Source organism: Pteropus medius, unplaced genomic scaffold (genome assembly GCF_902729225.1).
Source record: "Pteropus medius unplaced genomic scaffold, Ma_sr-lr_union100, whole genome shotgun sequence".
In the NCBI taxonomy this organism is placed as follows: Eukaryota; Metazoa; Chordata; class Mammalia; order Chiroptera; family Pteropodidae; genus Pteropus; species Pteropus medius.
In genome coordinates this window covers 1,188,329-1,206,451 of record NW_024350399.1, presented here as the reverse complement: position 1 = coordinate 1,206,451, position 18,123 = coordinate 1,188,329, and the positions used below count along the sequence as shown (strand labels likewise).

The window sequence follows — 18,123 nt, the reverse complement described above, 5'->3', positions numbered from 1 at the left end:
TATATAAAAATGTGGCACAATATGCTCAAGTTTATTGTACAGTCACAAGTTACATATTGGAAACTAAGAAGAACACTGTACCAGTTTTCACAAATTCAGATCAAGTTAGCAAGTGACAAATTTTAGAAGATTTTGTTTCACCCAATGTGGGTGATCACAAGAGAAACTAAATAAAGAAAATTACTTTCTATGTTACTTAAGTAGCAAACTAATTTGATATACACAGGTACTAAGTTACTTTAAGAGATTTCAAAGCGTTTCAAAACTAGTAGGGAATACTTCACGTCCAGCCCGAAATAAAATGTAAAATGAACCTTTTAGGGGTAAATAACTTAATTTGTATACCCACAGCAGAATCACTTCTTCTTGCTAACAAAAATATTAATAAATCTTCATTTAAATTAAGTTTACTAAATTAATAATGACTGAAATTATGAGTTTGGTTACATTGTTATATTGCACTTGAGAACAATGAAAACAAAAATGAAAGATTCAGTACCTCTCCCAAAAAATTCATTAGGTATCAGAAATTAAAATGAAATAAAAGCATATATGTGTGCTGCATGTCCATAGGTTCATCATTCAAACTAGCCCACCAACAAGTTAAAAGGGAAACTCTCCAAAAACACTGAGTATTAAGTCATTTCATTCACCATTTTTGATACTCAATTTTCAAATTTTATATTTTTTTCTTATTAAACTACCACATATGCAAGCTATCCAAGACTATAAACAAGGTGACACTGAAATAAGCAATGGTCATACACAAGTATTCCAAGAATGACTTATTCTTCCCCAAGCTTGACACTATATTCTGTAACATAGGGATGGACATCTATCAACTTAAAATTCTGTTTGCCTTATAAAAACCAGCTGATCTCTTATATACTACACTTTTGCCACATAAACCTCTCTCTTAGGGTCATGGTTCACTTAATCTTTCATAGCCCTCTTAAAGAAGCCACTATAGTCTCTGTTACTAATACTTAAATTTTTTCTTTATATAAAGTATTAATGAACATTTATTATGAATAAGTAGTTTCATAACACAGGTAGAACTGCGGTACTAATACTTTGATTAATTGCTTTACATTTCAGAATTATGAAAACTTAATCAGAATTATAATAATTAATCACAAGAGAAAGATAAAGGGAAGGAAAGAATGTTTTTCACACAAATGTTTTTCAAAATACAAATTCTGAAATAAATGCTTGTATAAGAAATCAACAATAGTATCAATATTTCTTACCAGTTTCAAATGCTTTAAATATTTTCTACCTCATGTGTTTTTAAACTGAATCATATTATAAGAATTTTATACTTGAAATGGATTTTAATTCTCAATAAATCATACAGTAGTATTTAAAATATTTGAAAATTAAAATAGTTTTCATAGGATTATTTTTTGATGTTTTAACCAAATATATTCACATGCTACTTTAGGGTAAAAAGAATCCCAACGTTTTTCCAAACATTTTCTTTAAAGAGTAGGCTTTTAAATTATACTGCTACCACATTTTTTAGAGATATAAATTTTCATTTTTAAATGAAAATACTATTGCCTGAAACTACACATCATAAAGGAAATTTAAAACACCTAGTTAATTTCCAATGACAATATCCTTCAATCTCCTATACAAGATTATACCTTGAAATAGAGGCTGTAAAAGGAATAGATTGTGCAAAAGCAATACAAACTTTTTTTTTTTTCAAAGAGTAAATTTCTATCCAAAATATATTTTCAGGAATGACTGTTATTAGGTGGGAAAACAGGTAAGGTGAAAAGCTGTTCTAGAACAACTTGGTGACTGTCTCGTGGCAGGCCGTAGGATAAAAATATTTTTTCTTTAAAAAAAATTACATTTACTGGTAATAAAAATAATTATTGAATATGACTAAGATCTCTTAAGCTACTAACAAAATCTATAGTATAAATCTATTAATTTTGAAATTCACTAAAGCTAAATATAGGGTCTTGTCAATGTTCTACCTTGTATAATTCACCTACATGTGCCTCTATTTTATGACTACGGCAACTTGTGTAAGAAATTACAACACGAGACAAGGCAAGATCAATTTCAATTATTTTTAAAACATAGAAAAATATTCAATGATTTAAGGGAAATATTTATCATTGCCTAATGAAGACAGCAGTTTAAAAGCTATTAAACCCTCAATTTCTAATGAATATCATGATATAATTGTACAAAAATAGGTATAATTACTAGACATCCCCAGGCTTTGAGGAACTGTGAATAAATCATATATTTCTCTAGAAAATTCATCACCTTACAGACATATAAAACTACAACTTGCCACCTGTGCAGCTTTTATTAAAAAAAGTCCTAGAAAAGTAGTTTATGGTAATAACCCTAAGTAAGTTTTAAAAAGCTTCCAATAACTTGAATTGTTTATAAAAGTACCTTTTATAAGTCCTTGTGATAGCTGAGGCTGGTTTTATACATTACACCTTGCTCAAAATGAGGTAACATCTATATGAGCAGCATCATGCTGTCGCTAGAAACAATCCAGTGAGCTACTTTAAGAATCTCAGCTCTAAGCATTTCTCATGGGGTTGAGGGGTTGGGTGCAGGGTTCTTGCAAAATTGTAAAGATTCCTTATTGATCCTGACCTGTTCTCAGTAACCGTTTTGGAAATATAAGAAAAAAAATACATATATAGGAGGAAAATAAATTAATCTCAGCTAAAAACTCTTGCTCTAAGAACATACTATTAAATAAGCAATGCTATCTAAATACTACCAACATAGTTTTTAAATTTAAATTCCTTTTTTTTTGTATTGTAAATGGCCAGACTAATACGATGGAATAAATGTACGTTGGAAATGATTTCCAACTCTACATGGCTTTAAGCATCACGATGTTTAGCTGAAATTAAACTAATACACAAGAGGCATTTTTGATTACAGAACTAATTTTTAGTATAGGTTGGTTTAAAGGATTTGAAATACAACTTAAACTTATACAAATCAAAATGTAATAAAATGGATTATGGATTAAATATAAACAAAAATAGCATGTACCTAATTTTTATATTAAAACAAAATACTGTACCTATGCTACTGTAGGAAAGAATTTTGATGGGGTCACGGTTTTTTTTTTTTTAAGTTTACCATGTAGGTAATATTAAAATCTAAGTTAATGCATTTATAAAGTCTTTAGTCACTTGAAAACTCAACTGTAGTGTAATGTGTATTAACATTAAAGTACCTGTACAAAAAGATGTGGATGCTAAGGTCCAAATCTAGATTGCTTTAGAACAATAACAACAACAACAAACAACAAAATCCAACGTACAAATCAGAAACAGTAATTGTAGGAAGTACTATTCTACATAAAGCGGTAATTCAGGCAATTCCTGTCTTATGTACATTGAAGAACTATCACTTGAGATTTTATTATTTTAAATAACTAAAAACACAAGTCAGTGAATATGTATTAAATGTATGTCTAAACTTATTTATAACAAAAAGGTTGACAGATATTGCTCTCATTTTGTGGTTAATACCAACGGGCACCATCAGCAGTCAAGTCTTGGAACTTTATTCCTCATGAAGGAAACTGAAACCTATAATGACGCTGGTAATTCTAATGGGTCAGGAAGTAGCATAACTTAAAAAAATCACAGTTAAGTTTCTGAGTTTCCTTCACCATTTTCATGAGGTTGCAGCTGTTCTCTTTCTTGTTCTTCTTGAGGTGGCCGAACACGTTTAAAAAAGCCCATCTGTCAGTTGAAGAAAAATTAACATCGTTGCTACGTCAATGAAGAATATTCAAAGTATTCTGAGTATATCATCACCAAGAAAATTTAAATGACACTTAGTAAAATTTTTCTTCCTTCAAATAGTATTTCATGCTCATCCTGCATCATTAAAGGTCCCTTTCCTCCTTCCCTTCCTTCTTTTCCATTTCTCCTTCCCTCCCTCCCTCCCCCTTTTTCTCTGCTTCCCCACTCCCTCCCTCTCCTCCTAATTCCATTACTTACCCTGTACATCACAAATACCAAAACAGCCAATAACAACAATCCTGCTAGAACTGCTAAAATAATCACCCACACAGGCACAGGCATCGGTGCTGGCTGAATGCCCCAGGTGACATTAGTGGTAACCTGTCAGTGGAAAAAAGTTTTTGAGTTTTAAAAATAGTTCACTGACTTATTCGACAACTATTTGAATCTCTACTATATTTTATTTTAATAGTATTCATATGTCTTTCTTTTCTTGTGTATGGTAATTTATAATTATATATCTGATATTGATAGCAGACACTTAACACCCGTGAAACTCCCAACAACAGGTGAACTTCTGATTGCTTCTGAAATGATTTTTAGATAATCCAATCCAGTTTATGATGTGTTGGTCCCATTTTTAATCTTCAAGTTAAAGCTCTTTAAAATTCCCTCACTCTTTGTAGTTAATTTCCGACTTTCTAACTTTACAAGGAGAAATTCCCCAAATTTTCCCCATGAAATTTAGTATATACTAAGAATCTCTTACATGGGACAAAATGCTAAAGTAAAAGGTCTACCTTTAATAAATCTGGAGTGGAGGAGAAAAATAATAATATTAAACTAAGTTATAGTCCTATCAAATAACTTAATTACTTTAAATTATCAAAATAGTTAAAATGCCATTATTTAAAATAAAATAAAAATATCTATGACATTAAACTGAGTGCATTTATTCCACTTCCCCAAATAATGACTTACTAATGTGGAGTTGAAGATATCCTCAATTGGAAGGTTCTTATAAGGAAACTCAATGACATTAAAAGAAGCAGATGACTTCAGAGAGTATGAATGATTCTGGTTTTCTTTCTATATGGGAAAAACAATGAAATGATTTCCTAGATGTCAGACATTTTTATTTCTTTGAAAAGTGGTTAAGTTTGCTAAATACTGCATCTGTCCACTTACATTCATAAAGGTCTCGGTCCACAGCAGAGATTTTACATACAGGATTGCACTCTTTCCTCGGTCTAGTCGCCCAACCTGGCAGACAATCTTCAAGCATTCAGCAATTCCACACCCCTGCCAAAACAAGATGTTTACTTACAAGAAAAGGTCATTCTATCATCTCTTCGATATTTGAAAGTCAGACATTTTACTTGTTTCATGTGAAAGCTAGAGATGTTTAAAATGGACAAACTAATATTAGAGTCTACAAATGCTTTTTGTTATAAAAGATGGTTTTAATGTAATTTGTTTATAGAAAAATACCAATAATATTTAAAGATTTATTTTTATGGCTAAAACTTAACATTCTTCTGAGAATCAATGGCTAGACCCAACATTCTGGGCAAACCCAGAGCATCGTGATTTTAGTAAGACATGAAAATCCAAAATCAATACCCCTGAGGAAAAGAAAAAGAAACAGAGTAAATCTTAAACAGTTATTCCACGTCACTGTAAAAATCAAGTGACATATGGATGTACTTTGCCACATTCAGTGTTTTTACCAACAACTTGAAGGCAGGCAGCCAAAGGTAACAAATATTCAGATCTTCTATGGGCTGGTCAAACTGCATTAGGCATTTCACATGCATATACTTCATAACAATGCCATCTAGTAAATGGTGTCTCCAGTTGATGAGCAGGAATAGAAACCACCTTTCTTGATATGATAAATGGCATCTATGAAAAGTCCAGAGCTAACATCATATTTAATGGGAAAAGAATGGATGCTTTCCTCCAAGATGAGGAATAAGATAAAGCCACCCACTCACAGCACTTCTTTTCAACATTATTCAAAAGGTCCTAGCAAGTGGTTAAAAAAGAAATTTAAGTAAAAGCTATCTCTATTCACAGATGACGGGATCTTGTATATACAAAAAAAACCCCCCAAAACTAAAGAATTCACAAAAAAAAATATGAGAGCTAATAAGAATAGAAAAGGTGCAGAATACAAGATTAATATACAAATATGAGTTCTATTTCTACACACTAGCAATAAAAAAATCTGAAAATAAAATAATTTAAATTCAAAATTAAGAAATCTATTTAAAATTGCATCGAAAAGAATAAAATACATAGAATTAATTTAACCAAGGAAGTACAAGTCTCTTACACTGAAAATTACAAAGTATTTTTGAAAGAAATTAAGAGACCTAAGATATCAAGAACTGAAAGACAATATTAAGATGAGAATACTCCTAAATTCATAAACAAATCCAATAAACCTCTATCAAAATTCCAACTACCTTTTTCACAGAAATGGACAATTGATCCTAAAATTTATATGGAATGTTATAAGAATGTAAATTTTAAAAGCACCCCAAATAGCCAAAACATTTTGAAAAAAAAAAGAAAATGTTGGAGGACGCATACTTCTAATTTCCAAACCTGCTGCAGAGCTACAAAATTCAAACAGTTTGGTACTGGCACAAGAAGGATACATGTATAGATCAGTGGAATAGAACTGAAAGTCCAGAAATAAACCCATACATTTATGGTCAATTCATTTTCAACAAGGCTGCCAAGACCACTTAAAGGGGAGAAACAGTCTTTCAAAAAACGATGCTGGAACAACTGGAAAGCCACATGCAAAAGAAGGAATCTGGGCCTCTACTTCACACTACATAAAAAAAAAAAAAAAAAAAAAAAAAATTTAATATAGACCAGAGATGTAAATATAAGAACTAAAAGTAAAAAACTTAGAAAACCAGAAAATGGGTCAAGCATGATGCCTGGGTTTTAGACAGAGAATGAAGTTGGTATTTACTAAAATGTGGAACACTGCAGAAAGAGCAGAGTTGGGAAAACTCAAGGGTATGCTCTTAGAATTAAGTTTAAGATTCCTATTAAATTCTTAAGAAGAGTTGCAGTAGAAAGTTGAAAAATGAAGTCTGGAGCACAATGCAGAGAATCAGGTTGGAAATATAAATCAAAGCCATCTGCATAGAGGTGGTATTTACAGCCACAAGAGTGAGTAAGATCATCTAGTGCAGCACTGCCTGACAGAACTTTCTCCAGTGATGGAATCACCGGTATGGAGACATTTGCACTTCCCAAAGTAGTAGCCACTAGCTGCATGTGGCTTTTTTTTTTTTTTTAAATTAGTTTCAAGTATACAGTACATTGGTTAGACATTTATATAGTCTATAAAAAGATCTCCCTAATTGCTCCTTCTCTCCTCTGGTTTTCCACCTAGTCAGAATATTAATGCTAACTGCATTCCCTATGCCATGCTCCCTATCCCTGTGACCTTCTATCAAATTAGTTGTACTAATTTGTACTTTTTAACCCTTCACCCCATTCTCCCAGACCCCCAACTCCCCTCTCCTCTGTCCATCATCAAATATTCCACTATTTTTGCGACTCTGTTTTCGATTAGTTTGTTCTTTTTGTTCCTTAGATTCCACATATAAGTGAAATCATATGGTATTTATCTTTCTCTATCTGACTTATTTCACTCAGCATAATCACCTCTAGGTCTATCCATGTCATTGCAAATGGTAGAATTTCATTTTTTTAATGGCTGAGTAATAGTCCAATGTATATATGAACCAAAACTTCTTTATCCAATCATCTGTTGATGGGCATTTAGGTAGTTTCTGTATCTTGGCTATTGTAAATTGGGCTGTCATTTTACAAATTATTGTTTTGGTTTTCTTTGGATAAATACCCAGAAGTACAATTGCTGGGTCAAAAGGTATATCCATTTTTAATTTTTTGAGAAACCTCTAGACTGTTTTCCATAGTGGCTGTACCAATTTGCAATCCCACCAACAATGTATGAGGGTTCTCTTTTCTCTGCATCCTCGACAACACTTGTTGTTCTTTGATTTACTGATGACAGCCATTCTGACAGGTGTGAGGTGATATCACATTGCGGTTTTAATTTGCATTTCTCTAGTGATTAGTGACCTTGAGCATCTTTTCACATATCTATCCACATGTGGCTTTTTTAAAACAAACTTAATTATACAAAAATTTTATTTTTAAAATTTATTTTTATATTTTTATTTTTAATTAAAAATTTCTTAAAATTACAGTTGACATTCAATATTATTTCATATTAGTTTCAGGTGTACAACATAGTGGTTAGACATTTATATAATTTACAGAGTGATAATAAGTCTAGTACTGCCTGGCACCACACAGTTATTAACGTATTAGTGACTATATTCCCTATGCTGTACTTTACATCCCTATGACTATTTTGTAACTACCAGTTTGTACTTCTTAATCCCTTCATCTTTTTTACTCAGCCCCCAAACCCCCACCCATCTGGCAACCATCACTTTGTTCTCTGTATGAGTCTTTTTCTATTTTGTTCGTTTATTTTATTCTTTAGATTCCACATGTAAATGAAACCATGTGGTATTTGCCTTTCACTGTCTGACTTATTTCACTTAGCATAATACCCTCTAGGTCTATCGATGTTGTCACACGCATGTGGCTATCAGACACTAGAAATGTGGCTGGTGTCTGCAATATTGAACAGCACAGATCTACTGAATGTAGGTGGAGCAGACCAGAAATCCGAGCCTTGAGCCCTGAGCCCTGGAATACTCTCTATAATTTCAAAGTCTGGAAATGGAGATTAAGAAGTAGCTAGTTGTGGTAGGTGCAGAACCAGAAGAGAGTAGTGCCCTAGAAGTGAATGAGGAGTGTTTCATAAAGGAGAAAGTGATTTATTGTGCCAAAAGTCACTGAGCAGTTAAATTGATGAGAACTAAGGAGGACATGGAATTTGATGATGCGAAAGTAACCTGAGGTGTACCAATGAACATAATAAACACTACACCAGGTTCTCTGCCAGTTGGTTTGCAAAACTGTTAAATTTCAAAACGTTAACTGATAAGCGCCTTTATAACATTACTGTCATTATATAGGCCGACTCAATAAGAGTTAATCATAATGCTAATTATTCTTATATTTTTATTGAGGCCTTCTGGGCTTTTTCTGCAGTACTGCACTAAAGCCTCAAAGATTAGGGCGAGGCCAAGAAAGAGGTCAGTTAATGGAGTACAGTCAGACCAAAAAGTTGGAACATAAAATATTTTTATTAACAATCTACAAAGATAAATCATTTGAAGAAAATATGACATTAATTTGACTAGGAACAAGAAAAGTAAGAAGACTGAATGGTATAAAAATATATGTAGTTCTTTCAAGTACAGCTGTTGTTATTTTTGAAATGTTCTTTGGCATAAGTTCTATAATCACATATTTTTAAATGTTTAAAGTGCTTGTTGTCGAAATGGCACTTACCAAAGTGTGAATATCGCCTTCACTCTGGGTGAGATCCCGCTTAGTGATGAGATGGTTCCGGTCACCTTGCCCAAAACCTGTGTCATTCTTTTCAGTTGCTTGTGAATTTGAGACCTAGGATTATATTAATAGATTGGTGATAAATAATAATGGAAAACATTTTACATTTGGGCATAAACTGTTAAACATGATTAAAACAAAATGACTGAAAATTTGGTATGACAGAAAATTTACTACTTAATATATATGGTTAAAAGCACAGAAAATATGAGTCCAGAATATGTAGAAAAAAGTTACCTCTGCCTAGCCATGATTTTTCTCCCCTTGCATAGCCTAAAGGGGAAACTGATAAAACACACTGAAAGAGCCTGAAATTCCACGGTATACATCTGAGAGAAATGTCAATCTTAAGTATATGTTTTTTGTTTTGTTTTTTAACTTTCCTTATTCTAATTTGTGCAACAGTATCTTATCCAAATATATGTGCTAGGACAGAGATGACTATATCCCAAAGTATATGGAATTCCATAAAATGACATTTTTCTAGGTCACCGAAGAGAGCCAACAGTAAATGTATCTTATTCTGAAGACAAAAATTTCAACAACAAAATACCTTCGACACAATAATATATGTGGATAAGTCACAATGCGGTGGAACCAAAGTCAATTTGGGTCACTCAGGAACATCTCCTGAGGCTCACTGAACACTACATAAATACGCGGTTCGCTAGGACTTCATAGAATTAATCCTTACTCGTTATACAAATAAACAATTGAATCCTCAGTATAGTGGTTATAAACGCAAATATTTTTACAAGATGGGTTTGTGGATTAAAATAGTTGTTTTATTTCTTGCATTTCTTTTGTCAGTTTAGAAAAACGGCAATAAAATATAATCATAAGGAAGAGCTCCTATGAAGCACATTACCTTAATTCTCAAAGGGTTGATCTCCATATCTGAAGTGCAGTTCATTGGTCCGTCGATATCATATTGGAGGATGTACAACAAAGTGTTATTGTTATATTTATAAGGCCACTGAAGATTTAACATTGCCTTGCTGAATGAACTTGGACCATTGTTTCTCAGCTAATGAGGAAAAGAAAATATAAATACCTTGGGAAAAAATCTATTCTACAATCATTCTACATCAACTTTAGGAATCACTAGCAATAGGATTTGAAACAGCAGAGTTTCCATAGTTACTCTAATATTACAATATGACTGTTATTATGCAAAAAAGATCAAACTCAATATTTGCCTCAAGTATAGGCAGTATGTGTCAAGATGAAAATATAAACAAGAGGAAAATATAAAAAAGTTATTGATGAAAGATGGCATAGAAAATTTTCCTACAGACACAAAATTTTGATGATCTGCTACAGGCATTTATAATTTTTAATCAGAACTGCAAAAACAGTCAATGACCTATTGCTTTTATTAAGGTAGAACTAATTGGTTTTAAAACTGCTTTCTTTAACCAACCAAAGCTACTGGTACAATAAAAATGAACCTAGGAATAATAGGGAAAACATTCAAAGACATCTCTGATACATACGTAAACTATGCAGAGTTTACATAAAAAATAGACTTTTTTAAAAAAAAGTAGTCTATCTGTTCCTCTCTTTGTTGGTTCTCTACCAGGTATTAGTTAAATCCAGTAACTGCGAACCTCATAGATGTGTTGAATAACTGGTCCAACGTCTTCTTCAGTCTCAGGGTTCTCCTTGTGCTCCCAATTTGGAATTGGAAGAAAGATATGATCAGGACTTGAGACTCTAAACAATGACCAAAGAAAACCTACCATGAATATCAAAATGAAACAGTCAGTTCATTTTCAAAAGTAACCTGTACCTAAATGAATAAAATCAGAACTAAGAATTTTTAGAAAGTACTATGTATTTAAAAGAAAAAAAAAAACCTATATATGCATGTGTGTGTACACACACACACACACACACACACACACACTTAAACTACTCTTTATTGAATCTAATCTAACAGGTGAATTGATGTCAATTTGCATAGAAGGTCAAGACACTTATTTTGTGCCTGCTGCTGCCATATCTGGTTTGTATCTAGAGGATTACCAAATAAAATTTGGAGCTCTGAAACACACAGCTAAGATCTTTCTACAGAAGCTATAGCTCCAATAAAACTGCCACTAAATGTGGAGTGCCTACTATACAAAAGAAGCTTTTAAAAAGTAACTACTTTAAGTCATGAGAATAAGATACTCAACTTGGTAATCATACTGACCCTCTTATCTCAACAGCAGTTAAAACAGCAAGGTCAACTCTGTAAGATACAACTGGGCTTACTTTGTCAAAAAGATTGGAGCTGAAAAAGAAAAAAATATATTTAGGACTGAATTGTGCATAATCATCATAAAATCATACAAAGGCAAATGTAGTGACACTAAAATGAACAAATTAAAAGCAACAAAGCAATGAAAAACATATAAATCAAAATAATTATTTTCAGTAGCATTTAACTCCAAGAAGATGATCGAGTTTTATTTCTTAACTTTGTTTTGTTTTACAAATTCGAAACAGAATAAAATTATTTGTATGATATAAATATTAATTTAAAAATATTTAAATTATTTGGCACAATCAAATACTTAAATCTTAGTTGTCTATTCTATAATATTTAAAATATATATGGCACAATCAAATACTTAAATCTTAGTTGTCTATTCTATAATATTTAAAATATATAATAAATTTATTTAAAAAAAACCATTTCCTCAATAGTTACTATAAACTGAAAAAGTTCTTATACCTTTGGATTTGTAAATCAAATTTCACAGAAGTATCCATCTCTGATTGCTGGTGTACACTGAAACGGAGACCAGCTAAGAGCTGAAAGAGGAAGAAAAGATGGTAATTGAACATTAGTTAAAACAATGTCTAATTAGTGAAATTTCAAATCCAATGTCCAAATAAAAAGAATGACACATTAAAAAGTCATTTCTGTGGGACTTTACCAAATTGCCTCCCACTTTACAAAGCATGAAGTTGGCCATTTTAAATAATGTGTAATGATCTATAGTGAATGAGCTGTGAGTAGGAAAGCTAGAGAGAATGAGAATATGAAATATGAAAAAATAAAGAGTATTTTCACTTATTAATGAAACACTGTATTAAATATATGTGAAAAAATGCAATTCAAGGTACTTTGGTCAAGCCCTCTTACCTAAGAGATTGCATGTCTAAAAATAATGAATTTTAACAGAAAATATACTTAAAGAGATATAAAATATTTAATTTTTATTTGAAATACATTTGATATATAACATTGTGTAAATTTAAGGTACAGAACATGTTGATTTGATACATTTATAAATTGTAATCACTGCCATTGTAGTGATAGTTAGCATCTCCATCATACCACATAATTATCATTTCTTTTTTGTGGTTTAAATAATTAACACTTAGTCTCTTAGTAGGTTTGATGATTATAATACAACATTATTGTCTATACTCACTATGCTATGCATTAGATCTCCAGGACTTACTTACTACTAGTTGTAAGTTTATGCCCTTTAACACCATCTAATAGGAGAGATGTTTAAGAATAAATATGGAATATTTAGCCCCATATTATCAGAGATCTTCAAATTACCAATATCTCTATCTATTGAAAAAGTAACACAAAATACACTGCCGGTTTTCCTTGATACTAGGAATTTTATAAAATATATATGTTTTACTTTTTAGAGGATTTGGGAAGAGACACATCAAGTGCTTCTTCTCAAGTTCCTAGGCTACCTTCTCTACTACCTGAAGGGGAGATGAAGGGGAGCCTGATTCAACCAAGTTGCCTTTGATCCTGTCTGGAACAACCATGTAGCTTTCAAGTTAATGAGATAATTTTATCTCACCTAAGATTGAGAGTCTTGATATTTGTCAAGAAGAGCTCATTAAAGCATTAGTTTAAAATAGCAAAGATTAAACCATGTTCTCATCCATTCGCTAAATTGAAGGTAGTATAAAGACCAGCTTATTGAATACAGTATAATAGCACAACCATTATTTTAGTATTTTAGTCAAAACTAAATAAAACTCTGTTAATCATTACACTCTAAATCAAAACCAATTTAAAGACACTAATTTGAAGTACTTATTTAAAAGAATTACTATAAAAAAAAAACACACTCACACAAAAAACTGTGCTACTTTCTTTAGAAAAAAAAATTCATTTAATTAAAATGTCTTACTTGAGTTCCAGCTTTCATTGGGTTTCCAAGGTCGCATACCACCTGGCGGGTTTGGTTTTCTGTCTTAAATGCACAAGAAAGTCTTGCTAAGGCCTTTTTGATAGACAAAGAAAAAGAATTGAAAGAAAAATAAATTAATGACCATAAAAAAAGCAGAAGCCATAAGGCTTTAAAGTTCTTAGACAATATCATATAGTTAGATATTTAATTTTCTTGTTTTACAAAGCAAATATATCTATTTGAGCAAATGAGGAGTAAGAGAAAAGCCAGAATTACGTACAATGCCACATATAAATGTAAAAATATTTCTGAAAGATCCCCTGAGGACTTAGATACATAACCATATTACCTCTGATAAATTATGTGATAGACAGGCTTAGCCACTTTATCTAGCTGACCTTGTTTCAGGCACTTAGCTAGCAATTCCAAAAATGTTATATCGATGCATTACACAAAGTATTAGGCTTGAAAGGAATTATGTAAGATAGGCACTCTATTGCCCAGCAGTTTAGCCTTACGTAGAATGGCTAAGCTTGCACTATACTAAATAGGGGAGTAGTTCATAAATGTTAATGAGACCTATGAGTGCATTTCAATATTTAAAGAGGCAGTTTGCTTACTTCACTGTTGCGGACAACCCCAATGAAATCAGCCTGTGGTGGGATAGAAACGATGAGCTCAGCTTCATAGGCACCTTCTCCTTGGTTCTGAGCCTTAACGATCAATGTCAGAGGATTGTCGTCCCCAATATAGATCTTCTTCTGATCTCTATAAGTTAATACAAATCTAGACAATGAAAAAGGACTGCATGGGGAGAGCACGGCTGTTCAAAAAAACAAGAGATAAATATACAGATGACATGTTCAACGGTGTTTCAAGATATTTTAAGACTGCTTTACAGCTCAATTGAAAACCGGAAATAGAATAGTGGGTGCAAATCCAGTGCTTCTCTAAGTAAAAGACAACACTGATGCCACTAATATATCACTACTGTTCATATCTATTACTGAAGTAATTTTATAACTGTTAGTATGTACTTACTCATTCTCTGATTTTTTCCAAAAAGCTGAATTAATCATTTGTCATGATTCTCGCAATATTCTTTGTAATTTATATATCATCTAAATGGTAATCAGATTCCTTTAGTCAGGAGTATATCAATAATGAAATGTATCTTTAAGAGGACATAATGTGGCACTACTCAAAGCTGAATGGGACTAGATCGGTCAACCCAGACAACTAATGCAAACATAATGTATATTTTTTAAGCTCAATATTGATAGTTTTATTATTATAAAAAATCATGCCTATAACTAATTCTCATTAAAATATACTATTACTTTTAATAGAAAAATATGCTCTTCCATTTAAATTTCTTATTACACTATTTATTATTTGGAGCAAAACTTACCTATCTACAGAAACTTCCAGTTTGGGTTTACAGACATTATCATCACCACAGTCAAGTAGAATATGAGCCTAGAAAAAAAAAACATTTTTTCTGCATGAAAAAAATACCAATATGGGTCACACATACAGTGTATATTAATATATATGTGAAGTATGTGAATATACAATATGTACACATGCATATATTTATATAGCTTCATCATCAACTTATTTGCATACCTGAATGGAAGAGATCATGGAACTTACTTTTAAACAGGTCAGTGAACAGTCAAGAATGAAAAAATAGAAAAAGATTCATAGGACACTGTATCTCAAATTAAGCTGTTATGATTTTGGAATGAAGTGTGATGTAGAAGAAAAGTAATAGTCAAGAATGAGGGATCAGCTGCTGCTAGCTAAGTTGTGTGATCCTGGGAAAAATAAACTTCCTTCTGGAATTTCTTGTTACAGATGATCCCTTTGCCAACATCATGGAAATATGGCTACAGAGTGTAAAAGAATAAGGAACTGTGGATATATAGCAACAATTAAGATAGGCAATTCAAAGGGAACAGAAACTGGACAAAATGAATCCAGCATATGCATGGCCACATGAAAAATGATGAAGGAAAAAGAACTAGATGCATTAAAGTTAGTCTATCCAAGATAGTGGAAGTAAGCAAAAACCTGAATTTCTCCCTCTAGATCTGGCCATGAGAGTGTGCCAGCTGGAGCAGTATGAACCCAAAAGAGAGAAAACAGTGGTAGAAAGCAGAAGAGTTTGGGGAAGATTTGAAAGAAGGAATATAAAAACTAAAAAAAGAGAAAAGAAAAAGAAGATAAAGCCATTTTTGGTTTATTTATTGTTAACATTCAAAGGGCTTTAGACCCAAAAGCAGACAAAAAGAGAAAAAAAGACTTAAAGAGGGAAAATAATGAAAGGGTTCCTTAAAAAAAAAAATAATGATGACTGTATGCTTCCAAGTCACAAGGGATATGCAGCTACCCAGAATAAAATTATACAATAGACATCTTAACTGTAAATTTAATTGAGATAAAACCCAACAATATATGTAAAGTAATTCAATAACCTAGGTGGTAGGCAGTTGCTATGTACTTCAAGAAGGGGTGGGGTCAGCGGGAAAGGCCAGGACCAACAGAAGAACTTTGTGGTGATTCCATAAGTCATACCAAATATAATCACTACTAAAGTAGTTCAGGAATAAAAGAGTGGATTTTGCAGATAACAAATTTACTAGCGACATGGTGTGTAATAGAGTCCAAGTTAGAATGATGTGTATCTGAAGTTTGGGATGAGAAATATGTATGAAATCTTAAAAACCTGTGGTAAAGGCAGATTTGCCTAACTACCACACTACACTGAAGAAAAAGGCATTCGTATTAAAATTCGCTATTAGGAAAGAGAGTTTCAAAAATGAAAAAGCACAGAGCAATGTCTTCCATTCACTGAGTAAATCTCTACAGTTATGTACTTAACATCTTGCACAGAGTAAGAACTTAAATATATATTTAAATAAATACATGGAGGGTGGGTGAAAAAAAGTTACTTTTTCTGTAGAAAGCACTAAATCTCTAACTCCAAAGAATAAAGGTGCAGAAAGGGAAACTCTAAAGCTGCCCTGTCCAATACAGTAGCCACCGTGAGCCACATGTGGTTTCTGAGCACTTGAAATGTGCTGTGTGACTGAGGAATTGATTTTTAAATTTTAGCATTTGATTTGAGATGTGCTGTAAGTGTATAATACATTTGCGATTTCGAAGACAAAAAATAGAATGTAAAATATTTCAGAGAGCTTTTAAATCAATTACATATTGAAATGATATTTTGCATATTGTTATGAACTGCTTTGTGTTCCTCTCAAAGTTCATATGAAGTCCATAATGTGACTTTATGTGCAGATACGGTCTTTAAAGAGGTAATTAAGTCAAAATGATATCATCAGGGTAGGCCCTAACACAATATGACTGCTGCCTTATAAGGAGATTGGGACAGAGACACAAATAAAGGGGAGACCATGTGAAGATACAAGAAGATGGATGGCCATTTTCAAGCCAAGGAGAGAGGCTTAGAAAAAACCAACCCTGCTGGCATCTTGATCTCTAACTTCAAGCCTCCAGAACTATGAGAAAAGAAGTTTCTATTGTTTAAGCCAACCATTCTGTGGCACTTAGCAAACTAATACAGATGTATTATTAAAATTAATTTCACCTGTTTTCTACCTTTTTAAAAAAAAGTTGCTGACCAGAAAATTTTAAATTACAAATGCAGCTCATGCTATATTTCTGTTGGATAGCAGGACTCTACAGAGGGTGCAATAAACAAGTTTGTAATATGATCAGTGAAATGAAGGACCCATTTTAAAAAGAAATAAGAATAGTGGGTAGGTAATTAACACAGAAATGAGAGTAAATAACAAAGCTTAGACTGCAGAAGGAAAGATGCCTACATGTAAATAATGTTATTGTTGAAACAAATGTAAGACACAAAGGAAAAAAAAATTCAAACAGTGAAGAACAAGAGCAGGAGAAGGGAAAAAAGGAAACTATATATTATTAAAGTTAATATTTCCCTCAAAAGGTTTCAAAAGTTAGTCTACTTGAGTAGCTGGCTTTAAAATTATATTCATATTAATGGGATTGCTGATCTCAGTAAGTTAATCAAAAATAATGTTAATACTAATTATAGTGTCCCCCAAATTTTTAAACCATAAAGAGAAAATAATTATAATATTAAAACATATAATATTAAAGGACAAGTAACAATTAACTTTTTTAAAAAGTATAAAATTGAATGACAGATTCTAAGAGGCTCAGATGTTCATTATTAAATTATTAATCAACATTATTATGAGTCTACTAAAAATAAAAAATATAAAGAATATGAACTAACACAGAACTATGTTTACAAGTTTTATATTAATGGGTAGTAGAAAGTGGCATATATGATTATTCATGTGAAAAATAAAACAAAATAAATTGTTAAAATATAAAAATTACAAAAGACTTTAAAATATATTTTAATTTGCCTTATATCGTTACCACGTATAGTCTTTTCAAATTACAAAAAAGTGTTTATGAAATCTTACAAGTTAGACAAAGAAGAAATAACCTAAATTAGGGCAAAGCATTCTATAAGAGAAGAAATATTAATCTAAAAATGTGAATATGTAATAAAAAAGTGGAATAGGAAATACAAACATAATATTTGAATACATGGGTTTTACATAGGAACTTCTAAAAATATTATAATACAGTCC

General features: G+C 31.8%; 1 protein-coding gene across 2 annotated transcripts in view; it reads right to left on the bottom strand.

The window, feature by feature from the left end:
• The window catches only part of ITGAV (integrin subunit alpha V), a 75,647-nt gene continuing 57,524 nt past the window's right edge, over positions 1 to 18,123 (bottom strand). For both annotated transcript variants that reach the window (XM_039839939.1, XM_039839938.1), the window contains exons 19-30: positions 14,868 to 14,935; positions 14,077 to 14,224; positions 13,457 to 13,549; positions 12,019 to 12,098; positions 11,494 to 11,574; positions 10,907 to 11,012; positions 10,165 to 10,323; positions 9,237 to 9,350; positions 4,938 to 5,051; positions 4,731 to 4,838; positions 4,008 to 4,130; positions 1 to 3,746 (exon numbers count right to left, since the gene is read on the bottom strand). In XM_039839939.1, the coding sequence (XP_039695873.1) occupies positions 3,651 to 3,746; positions 4,008 to 4,130; positions 4,731 to 4,838; positions 4,938 to 5,051; positions 9,237 to 9,350; positions 10,165 to 10,323; positions 10,907 to 11,012; positions 11,494 to 11,574; positions 12,019 to 12,098; positions 13,457 to 13,549; positions 14,077 to 14,224; positions 14,868 to 14,935 (1,290 nt within the window). In that variant the 3' untranslated portion in view covers positions 1 to 3,650. The remainder of the gene's footprint in view (positions 3,747 to 4,007; positions 4,131 to 4,730; positions 4,839 to 4,937; positions 5,052 to 9,236; positions 9,351 to 10,164; positions 10,324 to 10,906; positions 11,013 to 11,493; positions 11,575 to 12,018; positions 12,099 to 13,456; positions 13,550 to 14,076; positions 14,225 to 14,867; positions 14,936 to 18,123) is intronic.